This window comes from Prionailurus bengalensis, chromosome D4 (genome assembly GCF_016509475.1).
Source record: "Prionailurus bengalensis isolate Pbe53 chromosome D4, Fcat_Pben_1.1_paternal_pri, whole genome shotgun sequence".
NCBI classification, from domain to species: domain Eukaryota; kingdom Metazoa; phylum Chordata; class Mammalia; order Carnivora; family Felidae; genus Prionailurus; species Prionailurus bengalensis.
The window spans coordinates 62,311,603-62,324,625 of NC_057359.1; the positions used below are offsets into that span (position 1 = coordinate 62,311,603).

General features: G+C 40.1%; 1 protein-coding gene across 1 annotated transcript in view; it reads right to left on the reverse strand.

Moving 5' to 3' along the window:
• ERP44 (endoplasmic reticulum protein 44) overlaps positions 1-13,023 on the reverse strand; it is a 96,322-nt gene that overhangs the window by 16,664 nt on the left and 66,635 nt on the right. Inside the window, 5 exon segments of the mRNA XM_043567060.1 lie at positions 3,837-3,963; positions 3,966-3,977; positions 4,924-5,035; positions 8,823-8,939; positions 10,521-10,578. Coding sequence (XP_043422995.1) covers positions 3,837-3,963; positions 3,966-3,977; positions 4,924-5,035; positions 8,823-8,939; positions 10,521-10,578 — 426 coding nt within the window.

Genomic DNA, 13,023 nt, shown 5'->3' on the forward strand with positions numbered 1-13,023 from the left:
TAATTAGGGCTGTAAGTCTGCAGTGAAAACGAAGAGGTCAATAAACTGGAGATTTATCCGCTATGAGAAGAAGTAGGGAAATGTGCTGATAAAAACTTCACATAAACCCACGAAGAAGGCAGTATTTGTAATGCCGAGCACCGTCTCTCTGCTGGAGGCGCTTGCCGCGAGCCCAGACACCAGAACTACCCTCTCTTAAAAATCTCACTTTAGCTTGAGCTAATAGCTTCCGGGAGCAAGCCTAAGGAGTGAGAGGAAGAGGACACCCAACCAGGTAAGACATTTCCATCTAGCCTAACCGTCAATGTTCACACGCTTGCTAAGGGGACTACATAAGTTCCAATTTTTATTTTATTACTTATGAGAGAGAGAGAGAGAAAGAGAGAGAGAGAAAGAGAGAGAGAGAAAGAGAGAGAGAGAGAGAGAGAGAGAGAGAGAGAGAATCTTAAGCAGGCTCCATGCTCACTCAGCATAGAGCCCTACATGGGGCTCGATCCCACAATCCTAGGATCATGACACCTGAGCCAAAATCAAGAGTTGGACGCTCAACCGACTGAGCCACCCAGGCGCCACTATGAGTTCCGATTTCTAAATAAATGCCGAGATGCTAGGAAGATCTGGACCTTTCAGGTGGATTTCTGCATACAATTATTCCTCCTTTCAAAATCCAGCACAGTCCTACCCTCTCATTCTCCGCTACCTCCCACTCTCAGTAAATGATCTTGCTTCCTTAGTCATAGTTAAAAACAAGAACTGGACAGGAACCTCTGCAGTCTTCTGCTGCTGTCACTACCACCATAATCGCTAAACACCCCCTTTCCCCTCTTTCTCACGGGAAAGGAAGAAGGATGCTTCTCATTCCCTCTGTGCTCCTATGGCTCTGCTTGATCAATTAGCCCCTCTGTCTCCTATCTGTTCAATAACCCTTCAATCCATTGATTCCTTCCCACAAGCATTTTTTTTTTAACGTTTTATTTATTTTTGAGACAGAGAGAGACAGAGCATGAATAGGGGAGGGTGAGAGAGAGAGGGAGACACAGAATCTGAAACAGGCTCCAGGCTCTCAGCTGTCAGCACAGAGCCCGACGCGGGGCTCGAACTCACGGACTGCGAGATCATGACCTGAGCCGAAGTCAGACGCTTAACTGACTGAGCCACCCAGGCGCCCCCCTTCCCACAAGCATTTAGTCATGATTAGTTCTTGTACACTAAAGGGGTTAAAAAAGAAAAGAAAAGCTAAAACCTCACTTCATCTTATGTGTCTCTGGATCTGTCCCCCTATTTCTCTTTCCCTTTAGAGGCTGGCTTCTTGCAACAACTTTCATTGTCAAAGCTTCATTTCCTCACCAAACGGTACTCTTCAATGCACTACAATACTGCCTTTTTGGGGGGCAAATCTAACAGATCCTTCATCCTTATCTTTGGATTGAGCATTCCTTCCTGCTGAAAGTGCTCCTCCCTCAATTACCATAATACCCCTTTCTGGTTTTCTTTCACTTCTGTGATTCCTCCTCCCCCTTAGTCTTTTACACATGTTCCTTCATCTGTCCTCCCCTTCAGTGTTGCTACTCCTCAGGGTTCCATTTTCAATCCTGTGCTAAGTCATCTCATCTGTTTCAACAAGTTCAGCTATATCCTCATGTGTTCAAGACCCCACCCTTATCTCCCTCTTAAATCCTGGAGCCACGCAAACTCCCTACTGGAATCTCCTCCTTTGTGGCCCACAGGCACCTCAAAATCAATATGCCAAGAAAGAGAACCCAATACCTTTACCACAAGGCTGCTCCTCTACTGAGCTCCCAGCTCAGTTAATGGCTAACCCACTTAGCAGTGCCAGTCAGATTCCTGGCCATCACTCACAGCTCCCTTCCCCCATTTATTAAGATACCGAGTCCTCCTATTCCACCTACAAAATATCTCAAGATTCCTGCTTCTGTCTTGCCTTAGTGCTACTGCTGAAATTTATTTAGGCAATTTGTTCATTCAGGAATCAACTTGTTGTCTGTCATCAACTCTTGCCCGGATTACTGAATAGTCTCCTGGATTCTGTTTCTACTCACTCTAATTTATTCTCCAGTTTGCATGAGTGATTTTTAAAAAACAACCTCCTGGGGGCACCTGGGTGGCTCCACCTCTTGATTTTGCTCAGGTCATGATCTCACGTTTCATGAGTTCGAGCCCCGCATCAGACTCTGTTCTGACAGTACAGAACCTGCTTGGGATTCTCTCTCTCTCTCTCTCTCTCTCTCTCTCTCTCTCTCTCTCTCCCCTTCTCTCTCTGCCCATCCTGTGCGTGTGCTTGTGCGTGCACTTCCTCTCTCTCTCTCAAATAATAAGCTTTAAAAAATAAAAAATGAAAACATTTAAAAACCTCCTGATTCAAACCTTTCATTGACTTCAGAGTTCTGAAGATAATGTCAAATTTCCCTAACACATCACAGAGATTTCACAAGCTAGCTGCTGCTTGCTTCTCATGGCCTCATCCCTCAGCATCCCGACTCCCACTTATTCAGCCATAGTCTCGTGCGTGGTTCTACCAATGTCCCCCTTCTCCAAGCCCTGTCTCCTTTTCCCTCCAGGATAAGCTTCTCCAGAACTTTAGGGCCTGCCTTAGGCATCCACACCTCTAGATCTTGGATCAAGTACCTCTCTGTTGAACTCTGTCAGAGTCCTTATCATATCATAAAACACAACTGCCTATTACCCTATTGTCTCCTTTCTCTACTCGGGTGTAAGTTCTTTGAGGGCAAGGGCCCAGACTTAGTAAACCTTAAACCACTGGTTTATATGACTTGATTTGTATTACACAAAGATTGTCATATACAAGACGTGGATAAATATGTAATGAGTTAATAGGCTAAATGGTATCCTTTTGAGTGTAGGTAAAGTAAAAACGACAAATATTTATTAGTACTTTATGCTTCATAACACAACCATCCCCTCTCGTTAATTTTCATAACAATCTCGACAGGTAGGTTGTACCACCAACCATATTTTAAGTGTAAAGAAACAAGAACAGAGAAGTTAAGTGACTTGCTCAAGTCAGGACTCAAATCTAGGCTATATGGTAAGGCTGAGAATCTTCTATCAAACAACCACATCTCTAATGAAATATTTAGTAGTGAGTGAGGTAGTTTATTCTGCAATAAATAGAGGATTTCAGATCATCCTCTAACTATGCAATTTTAATCTTTGGACATAAAAAAAAGGGTATTTAAATAAATTTAAAAGAAAAGGTCTAATTTGAATTAATACCTGTGTTGCTTAAAATTTTCAAATATGAAGAAACGTCTCCATTTTTAACCACTATATTTAACATCTCAGAAAGCTCATAAAAATTTAAAATCTATGGTAGTTACAGGTTTATATGTTTATTAATACTATAATAGCTGAGAATGGATTCAGAAAGCTTATCTGTTCTTGGAAAGTTTCAAAGCCGTATACCCATAGAAATGCCTAGTCATAACCATCTTCAAGGTCTTTAAATCCACAAACGAGCAGCAATATTACCAAGTACCTTTAAGATGACCTAGGATTATAATCTACTTTCTTTGACATGCTGACAAACACCAAACAACATTCAGAACTAATTTCTGGAAAAGCAAAAGTTTTCCCAAGCATTAGGATCATGTAATGCTGCATTTCTATAGGAATATATCATAATTCTCAGTCAATCATCCTACACTCTAGAGTGAAAAATAAAACCCCAGCTATCCAAATAACAAAGTATTACTGGTTCAACATAGGATTATTTAAAATATTCAAACAATGGTTTTAGGTTCATTTTTGAGACACAGATCAGTAATTAAAAAAAGGGGGAAAAAGAGAATACTTACAATACATCCCTGAAGTCTCCAAACACATACATATGCCTAAAGCTGTCAATAGCTATGACAGGGCAATCGGCTGGAGTTTTCTGTATGTGCAGAAGAGGATGTCTAAATTTGTCACAGTCAGCATGTAAAAGTTTATGGTACCTTTATAAGAAATAGAATTTGGAGACAGATTAGAATTTTCTTGATCATATTCTCATAAGATTACAAGTTCATGAAAAGTGACAAATAAATAAATAATGAAATGAAAAATCAATATGCTTTAGAGTATTATAGATCACCAAAACTACAACCTAAATATTACAACATTTTTAAAAGGTAGAATTTTAGTGCTTAGGGCAGAGTAGAATTTCCTTAGAAATTGTATGAACTCAACCTGAATATAAATGCTATGGTGACCTTTTTTTTTTCCCTTGAATGGGCAATCACCTACCCATCTGGGTTTTCAGCAAATTCATGAAATTGACATACAAGCCCTTCTCAAGGGGCCATCTTCATTTCATCAAGGATGCCCTTCCAGTCCCTACTGGTTGACATTTAATGTAATTCAACCCCAAAATATTTACTATGTGACCAGTAAGGGCGTGGCTGTATACAATGCCCTAACTTTATTTTGTTCTGACTTTCTTCTCTAACTACAGAGGGAAAGTAGGTGATAATTTCATACTCTTTTCTGATGGTTTGAAGAAGTCCACACAGAACTACTCAATTCTCTTTCATTCAGAAATAAATGTTAGACCGTGTAAGTCTCGAACTTACATCTCTGGAACTATCCATTAGATAGGGACCAGAAAAGTATCAAGATGCTGGAATAAAGTACATAAAACTATTGTTGTCCACCCATGACCCCACTTTTCATGCTATTTTAGGGAGCTAATAGAGTCATGGTTTAAAAAAAAAAAAAAGCCACCGCTTCATATTAGCTCCACTAATGCCTCCCACCCCCATGTTTACATGTAAATTCAGGGGGTAAGTAGAGTTAACATTACTTATTAAACTCTTAACCCAAATACGTTTACGTTGATATGAATGTAATGGGGGAGGGGAGGGATAGAAGAAAGGCTGAAAATAAACACCTTAATCTGTCTACCTTTTTCACTTATTAATTGTCGGGCTACTTCATTCTGGAATATTTCTAAACTTTCCGTATCTTCTTTCATGTGGAAGAGTATGAGAAAAGGCAGTCCTTCTTCTGTCAATTCCTGTATACAGAAGTATTCAATAAGAATGATCAGGCCTCTCCATTGTTCTAGGTAGGAACAATTTGAACCCAACCCAAGTAACACGTGTAACAGCTGCAACTTCCCAGGAAAAGAGGGTCCAGTGGTGTAAAGAAACATTAGCCTCGATGGAGGAAGGAAGCCTTCTGCCTTCTACCTGAAGTTCCCAGGCACTCAGAGGACAAACATGTCCTGCTCTAGTGCTGGAACTCATCTGACTTAAAGTAACCACTGGGCTCGTCTATCAGTTCCCTTTGGCTGAAACCAGGACATTTTAAAAATGAGCCGACCAAAGGAGGAACTATGCTCGTTCTTCAACAAGATGTGGACTTTACGGTGGGGGAAACAGGATTAGTATTTTGTCTTCAAAAATAACACTGAAAAACTAAGTGGGTATACCAGCAACAAATCTAATTGGCACACACACATTTATTTTAAGGTCTGTTGCAAAATCCACTCCACTCACAAGAGAACGACCCTAAGCTGAAAAGTGTTTGATTCAGAGTAAAAGACAAAAACCCCCACAAGACAGCCAGTTTTCAATACACAATGTATCGACATTATTAACACCGCTATGTATGTGTATGTTTTGTACCTTGTATACGCACGTATGCAACAACGCCTTGAAAATTACTGAGTGCTTGAAGAACGCTTATTATTGTTATTGAGAATAATCAAGAGAAATGTGATAAGTAGACAGCATATTTTCATCATTTATTCTCTCTGACAAATGCTAAGTTTGGACTGATAAGTCCAGAAAGGGCCTCATAATAAAATTATTATAATAAAATTATTTCTATCAACTATCCTTTTGCGTGTCTGTCTGTCATTTAGAAACTGCAACAGTAGAAAACACAAACATCCTTTATCCTAAAACAATGAAACTGGAACCTATCTTCTAGGACAAGAGCTTGCTCGTGGTTTCTATTTCCGTGTTTAAGCCCGTTACACTTGTACACAGAATAATTAAGCTTCCTGTCACATTTACCTTTATATTTAAAAACATTTTTTTAAATGTTTATTTATTTTTGAGACAGAGACAGAACACGAGCAGGGGAGGAAAAGAGAGAGAGGGAGACACAAATTCTGAAGCAGGCTCCAGGCTCTGAGCTGTCACCACAGAGCCAGACATGGGGCTCGAACTCACAGACTGCGAGATTGTGACCTGAGCCAAAGTCACTCAACTGCCTGAGCCACCCAGGAGCCCTATGTTTCCCTTTTAAAAATTGAGATGTAATTCACATACCATAAAAGTTCATCATTTTAAAGTGTACAATTTGGTAGGTTTTATTTTATTACCAGGTTTTCAAACATCGACAGTACCTGATTCCAGAACGTTTGCATCGCTCCAAGAAGAAACTCCACGCTCAATCACTGGCAGTCCCTGTCTACTTCTCTTGCCCCCCAGCCCCTGGCCCCGGGCACTGCAGTGATCTTTCAGCAAGCTGATTTACAATCTCTTCCTCACTTTTTATCTCTTTAGCTCACATTCTTTTCGTCCTTTTTCCTTCCTTCCTTTTTTTTTCCTTCCTTCCTTCCTTCCCCCAACATTCTTTTCGTCCTTTTTCCTTCCTTCCTTCCTTCCTTTCTTCCTTCCTTCCTTCCTTCCTTCCTTCCTTCCTCTTTCTTTCTTTCTTTCTTTCTTTTTCTTTCTTTCTTTCCTTCCTTCCTTCCTTCCTTCCTTCCTTCCTTCCTTCCTTCCTTCCTTCCATCTTTGGACTTCTCTGCTCTAGCCTGGCCGCTTCAACTAGTTCAACAACTTCAAGCACCACTATATTTGGTCCCTTTTATTTCCAAGCCCAGTTCCAGTCCTCCATCCAAGTCTGGATTCCCACCCACCTCTTTATTATCTACACTGTAAAGTCTAACCAGTGCCCTCAACACTCAACATTAACGCACAGGCCCCTCCTCTTACTTCACCATTTCCGTGGGCCCTTCTATTTCTCTTTTAGCCCTTTCGTTACTGAACTGAAAAGCCTCTTCTAGAAAGTCATCCTGGATTTCTACTCCATTTCCGCCAAAGGTAGAAATGAACACTGTCCTCTGAATTCCCAGAACATCTCCCAGTGCCCCTCATGCGGCATGCGGCATGTCTTTAATGTTACATTATCTGTACGTGCTAGCTCCTGGACTGAAAACATCTTAAAAACAGAGACTCTCATTTTGCTTCTCTTTTGCTCACAGATTACTGTACACGGTAACGTGCAATCAGCCTATGACTGCATAAATGAAGACACACGTTGTTGAATAAGTACTAGTGAAATAAGACTCAGAGGTCACCTTTTAGAAAAGTTAAGAGCGAGGAGGTTAAAAGTAAAAACAAATATAACATGCGGCTTTGTAACACTAAGCAAGAGGTGGATGTACCGACGACCATGAGGAGAGAAATAATGAATAGACAAGCAGTTTGAATACATCCATGTCACTTAGGTTGCTGTGCCAACTTACATACATTAACATAGTAGCCGGTAGTTTACGCTGCCTAGGCTTCCCTGTTCACCTGTGTCCCCACCAACACATTCTTTATGAAATAGGTACCAAAAGATTCAGGAGAGGGATATCAAGACAATCAGCTTTAGAGGCTAACAAATCTTTCCTCATAGTTTAAATAATTTGGGGTGGTTGGTTACAACATGTAATAAAAATCTAAAGACTTTTAAATGTGTCAACTACTGTGGAGGTGGGGAGAGGAACCCCTATTTGTTGTTTAAGGTTTTCCAGGTCTACACCTTTCAACTCTTTTGGAAACAATTCCTACAAGAACAATGAGAGCAGGTGAATAATCGGGACAAGTTACTAACTCTTTCTAAGCCTCTGAGGAGTAAATAAACTAATGCAATAAAAAATTGTATTCAGCTAAACAAACCCGAAGCCTAGAGAACTGAGCAAAGTAGCAGAGGTGCTCATAGGATAAACTAGGAAACAGCGCGAGCGAGCTTTACTGAACGTCACTTCCCTGGGGCAGGTATTGTCCGAGGCTGCTTCTGTGCCACCACTGCAGAGCTGAAGCACTTGGGACAAGACAGCGTACAAACTGCAAAGCCTAAAATATTTACCAGCTGAGCCTTTACAGAACTGCCAGTCTCTAAGTGGTGGTTGTATGGGTGTGTTCACACTTGATAATTTCTTGAGCTGTATATTTAAAATCTGACCTGTACAATTCTAATTCTTTAACATGCAATGCACAGCTCTCTATGTACGTCACACACCTAGGCCTTTGTTATTTGCTCCTCCAATCTTAGGCTTTTGTGTTTTGTTTCTGTGAGAGTTATAAGACTTTAGATGGACTTAGATCAGGAGCATGGGATCACTGAGGTCAGTTACGTGATAACTGATAACCGCTGTCATGATTACGATGAAAGAGGACACAAGTTCATTCTTTTAGGGTAGACAGGAATCAGAAAAATCTTTTTATGGCAAAGGATTACTCATTGTATATAATTAATTGTAACCGAAATCTGCAGCGCACTGCTTCTAAAGGCACCCCCTTAACCAAGAGGGAGTATCAGAATCACCTGAGAGGCCATGGTCAAACTTATTTTCAAGGCTGTAGTCAACCATTGCTATGGCAGGAAATGCAACAGAGGGGTTCTGGGACAGTAAAGGCAAAGAACCACTGGCCTCTTTTCGGAAATGGCTACGATATAGTTCTGTTCACGGTACGATTTTTTACAATTGGTAAGTCTGTAGTAAAACAGTAAGATGTCTAGAGGAACCTTGGCTCTTTCAGAAATCTGAATTCAAGATAACACACATTAGAAAGCCATACCTCTCCATTTTCAAACGTTATTTCTCGAACAAGAGGAACACATTTATCTTGAATCCAATTGTAAGTCCCATCGAAATTTGTCATAGATCCCAAGTAGACCATATCTGGAGCAGAATGCTATTACAAAAGCAGGGGGAAAAAAAATTAAATGAATCTAACCTGTGTTAGTAAAAATGTACTCTCTAAGCCATCTATGACCCAGAAAATCTACAGGGTATACAAAAAAGAAAAACAAAACAAAACAAAACAACCCCAAAAACGAAAAATCATGAAACTTCCAAGGAAGAGAGCTATATAAAAAAGCTGGTAAGTCTGTATTTATCAGAGACCTAATCACCCAACCTGTGATGTCTAAGCCTTCTGCTTTTCCTCCGATTTGAGTCAATTAACTGTTTATTTTTACCAATGGCAGGCAGGCATTGTGAAAAAGAATCGCCCAAATGAATTGATTTAGCTATCCCTTAGAGTTGAAAATGTTAGAAGAAAATGTGGAAACTTCCAGGAAAAAGGCCTTAAGAAATACAAGATACTATATAAATCTAAGGCATAGCTATCTCTAATATTACCTACAATATCTCTTTCCACATTCACTCAAAATCCATATTTATGAAGTGTTTAAAATGATGACAAAAACAATAGCTACCATTAACTGAGTAAACTTACTGTGTCAAATCACTGTTTGTTGTAAGCACCTTATATGTGTTGACTCATTTAATCCTTGAAACATCCCCCAAAGGCAAGGACTATTATTATCATGGCTATTTTTATTAATGAATAAACTGAAGGTCAGAGAAGCTAAGGAACTTTCCCAGAGTTATACACCTAGGAAGGTGGCAGATTTGACACGTTAAACCTGAATCTCATTCCAGAGCCTGTGCGCTTAACAACCAAAATACACAGTGAGACACTGCACTGGATTCTGATAACCTAGAGATGGTCACACTATGGAACCTACTATTAATGAAATAACAGGCAAATACTTCTCTGAATTTGGAAGAGGAAATGATCTTTCTAAGCAAAAATTTCATTCATATGACTACATGAAAATTAAAAACTTCACTGTATCAAGACACTACAAACAACATTAAAATAAAAACCATGAACCAAAAAAATACCAACAATTTTCTATTTGCACGTGTGTGAAAACGGCAGTGACATACTGGTAAGTCAAACGAGAGGACACGAGATGACACAGACTGTGATTTTTGCCTCTTGGTTGTGGTTACCATCATCTGGACTTAAGCAGCTACTTCTAAGTTTAGACACTTAACTTCTGAGCCAAGGGCTAAGAGCCACCTAGCCACTCCTTATTATCTGGCAAATATCAGGTTAATTTACACCCCAGAAGACCTAGGAGCTTGGCTGGTCTGACTCAGGTAGGAGTGGTGATCACAGACCACTGAAACATTGTTTTGCATTTGTCTTAAAACGAATGCAAAACAGAGAGGTAGATCTGGCCTGGGGATAGGAGATCTCTAGTCTCAGCTCGGCTTAAATCCCTATCTGACTTTCTGCCTATATGTCCCCATCTTTAAAAAGTTTGGATTAATAGAAGAAGATGCCTTAAGGTTCCTTTTATACTCAAAGTCTGTGATTCTGTGAATTAAAAAATATGAATTATAGATTATAAAAAATATAGATCATACTATACATTTAAATTACACTTAAAATTATACACACTAAGAAATAGCAACTTACCCCTGGTGGTTTGTAGATTATGTTGTCTCCACTATATCTTTCTGGTTTTGAAACAGCTCTGATAGGAAGAGAGAAGTAGCGATACTCAAGAAAAATAATAGCAGTAATATACTTGAATGAAAGAGAATTGGCTAACTGTTTTGCCATGTATTATGACAACTTGAAATATATACTTGTCCATCATCTTTCCTACTTATAAGACTGTGCAATACCAACAAAACCATATATTTAAAGGAAAACTTTAATGCAAGGCACATTTTTTTAAAGGAAAATTTTAGTTAGCTGTTTTTGTGACTCAATATTTTATAAATTTAGAATGGCAGTTTTAGCACTAAAAAGCTATTTTTGACACCAGCCTGTTTCCAGTAACTTGGGGTCAAGGTCATTGATGTGGTCACATAGATCAATCAATCACAAAAACACATTATTTGCTTGCAAGTCAGACAATCATGAATTCTCTTTTTACTTTTTAAAACCAAAACTTATCGGGGCGCCTGGGTGGCGCAGTCGGTTAAGCGTCCGACTTCAGCTCAGGTCACGATCTCACGGTCCGTGAGTTCGAGCCCCGCGTCGGGCTCTGGGCTGATGGTTCAGAGCCTGGAGCCTGCTTCGGATTCTGTGTCTCCCTCTCTGTCTGCCCCTCCCCCGTTCATGCTCTGTCTCTCTCTGTCTCAAAAATAAAATAAATGTTTAAAAAAAAAAAAATTTTTTTAAAAAACCAAAACTTATCAAAAAAAAAAAAAAAGTAGATGAACTGAAATAACCTAGTTATTTAGTTCCACGACAACCAAATTTTTTTATGTGTTCACTGTTTTTTTTCCTATGCCTCGTACAGTATATACTCTGGCACATAAAATGTGTCCATCAATATTTGGTGACTGAATTCTATAACAAATTCCAAGTCAAATGGGTAGCTTTTTTTCTAAATTATATTTGGATTACTTGAACAGATTTATCTCCATTTTCTAACTAGACTAGTACAGGAGAGACGTGCAAGGGATGCTAGCTGAGACTGATGCCAATGGAACAAAAAGGAAGAACACACTTCACTCACTCATTCGTTCATTCATTCATTCATTCATTCATTCATTCATTCCCTATTCACTATGTGCTTCCTTTGTATCAGGTATGGTCTTGGCACTGGGTACACAGCAGTGAACAAAACTGACAGTGCCTGTGCTCTTGCGAAGCTTACGTTTTGGTAGAAAGAGAGACAAGCAAATAGATACATTTATTTTGGGTGATTGAAACCAAAAAAAAAAAAAAAGTGCTCTGAAGAAAACTAGGTGGATAAAGGCTAATAAGCTGGATGACGGCAGTGTTATTTTATTTTTTAATGTTTATTTATTTTGAGAGAGTGAGCGAGCACACCCAAGCAGGTAACGGTAGAGAGAGATAGAGAGAGAGAGAGAGAGAGAGAGAGAGAGAGAGAGAGAGAGAATCCCAAGCAGGCTCTGCATGGTCAGTGTAGAGCCCTCCAAGGGGCTCGAACCCATGAACCGTGAGATGGTGACCTGAGCCGAAATCAAGAGTTGGACGCTTAGCCAACTGAGCAACCCAGGCTTCCTGGCAGTGTTCTTTTATATAAAGTTGTCAGGAAAGCTCTGGGGAGCTGGTGTCTAGGAGAACAGGAAGGGCGAGGGCTCTGCTGCCTTCAGTGTGCCCGCAGTGTGTGAGGACGCAAGCAAGCAGCCCGTACAGCTGGAAAGCAGTCATGCGAAAAGCAAGGCAGGGAGGAGTTCCTTTGTTATTTACTCCTACATTGATCTCCAAAAATCACTGATAGTGCTTACAACAAAACACACACACAAAATCTACAGAAGCATTAAAACAAGGATGAAGGTCACAAAATGGAAAGGACACACTGTGCCAGAAACCTGGGCTCTACTCAAGATAGGCACCAAGATTAAGTCTAACAGTTATTGGCCAAGGAAAAGAGAAATAGTACTCCAAAAAGTCAAAGTATGGTGGAGAACACCCCCAATGAAAAGAAAGGGGAAGAACTACTGAATGATTCCATTGAGAGAAAAAGAAAAAAAAATAGGAAAGTCAGAGAAATCAGAATGATAAGGAGCAAACCAGGGGGATTCAAGGTAACACAGTGCAGACATAGCAGAAAAAAAAACAGGGTAGGGGCGCCTGGGTGGCGGAGTCGGTTACGCGTCCGACTTCAGCCAGGTCTCAATCTCACGGTCCGTGAGTTCGAGCCCCGCGTCGGGCTCTGGGCTGATGGCTCAGAGCCTGGAGCCTGTTTCCGATTCTGTGTCTCCCTCTCTCTCTGCCCCTCCCCCGTTCATGCTCTGTCTCTCTCTGTCCCAAAAATAAATAAAACGTTGAAAAAAAAAAAAAATTAAAAAAAAAAAAACAAAAAAAAAAAACAGGGTAGTTGAGTGTCACATCCTTCAGAGAAACTGAAGAGGATTAAAGATTGAAAAAAAGCCCATTGGACTTGGGAATTAAGAAGCATTTTGTGACTGTGTGGAGGGAAGTTTCACGAGAGTAA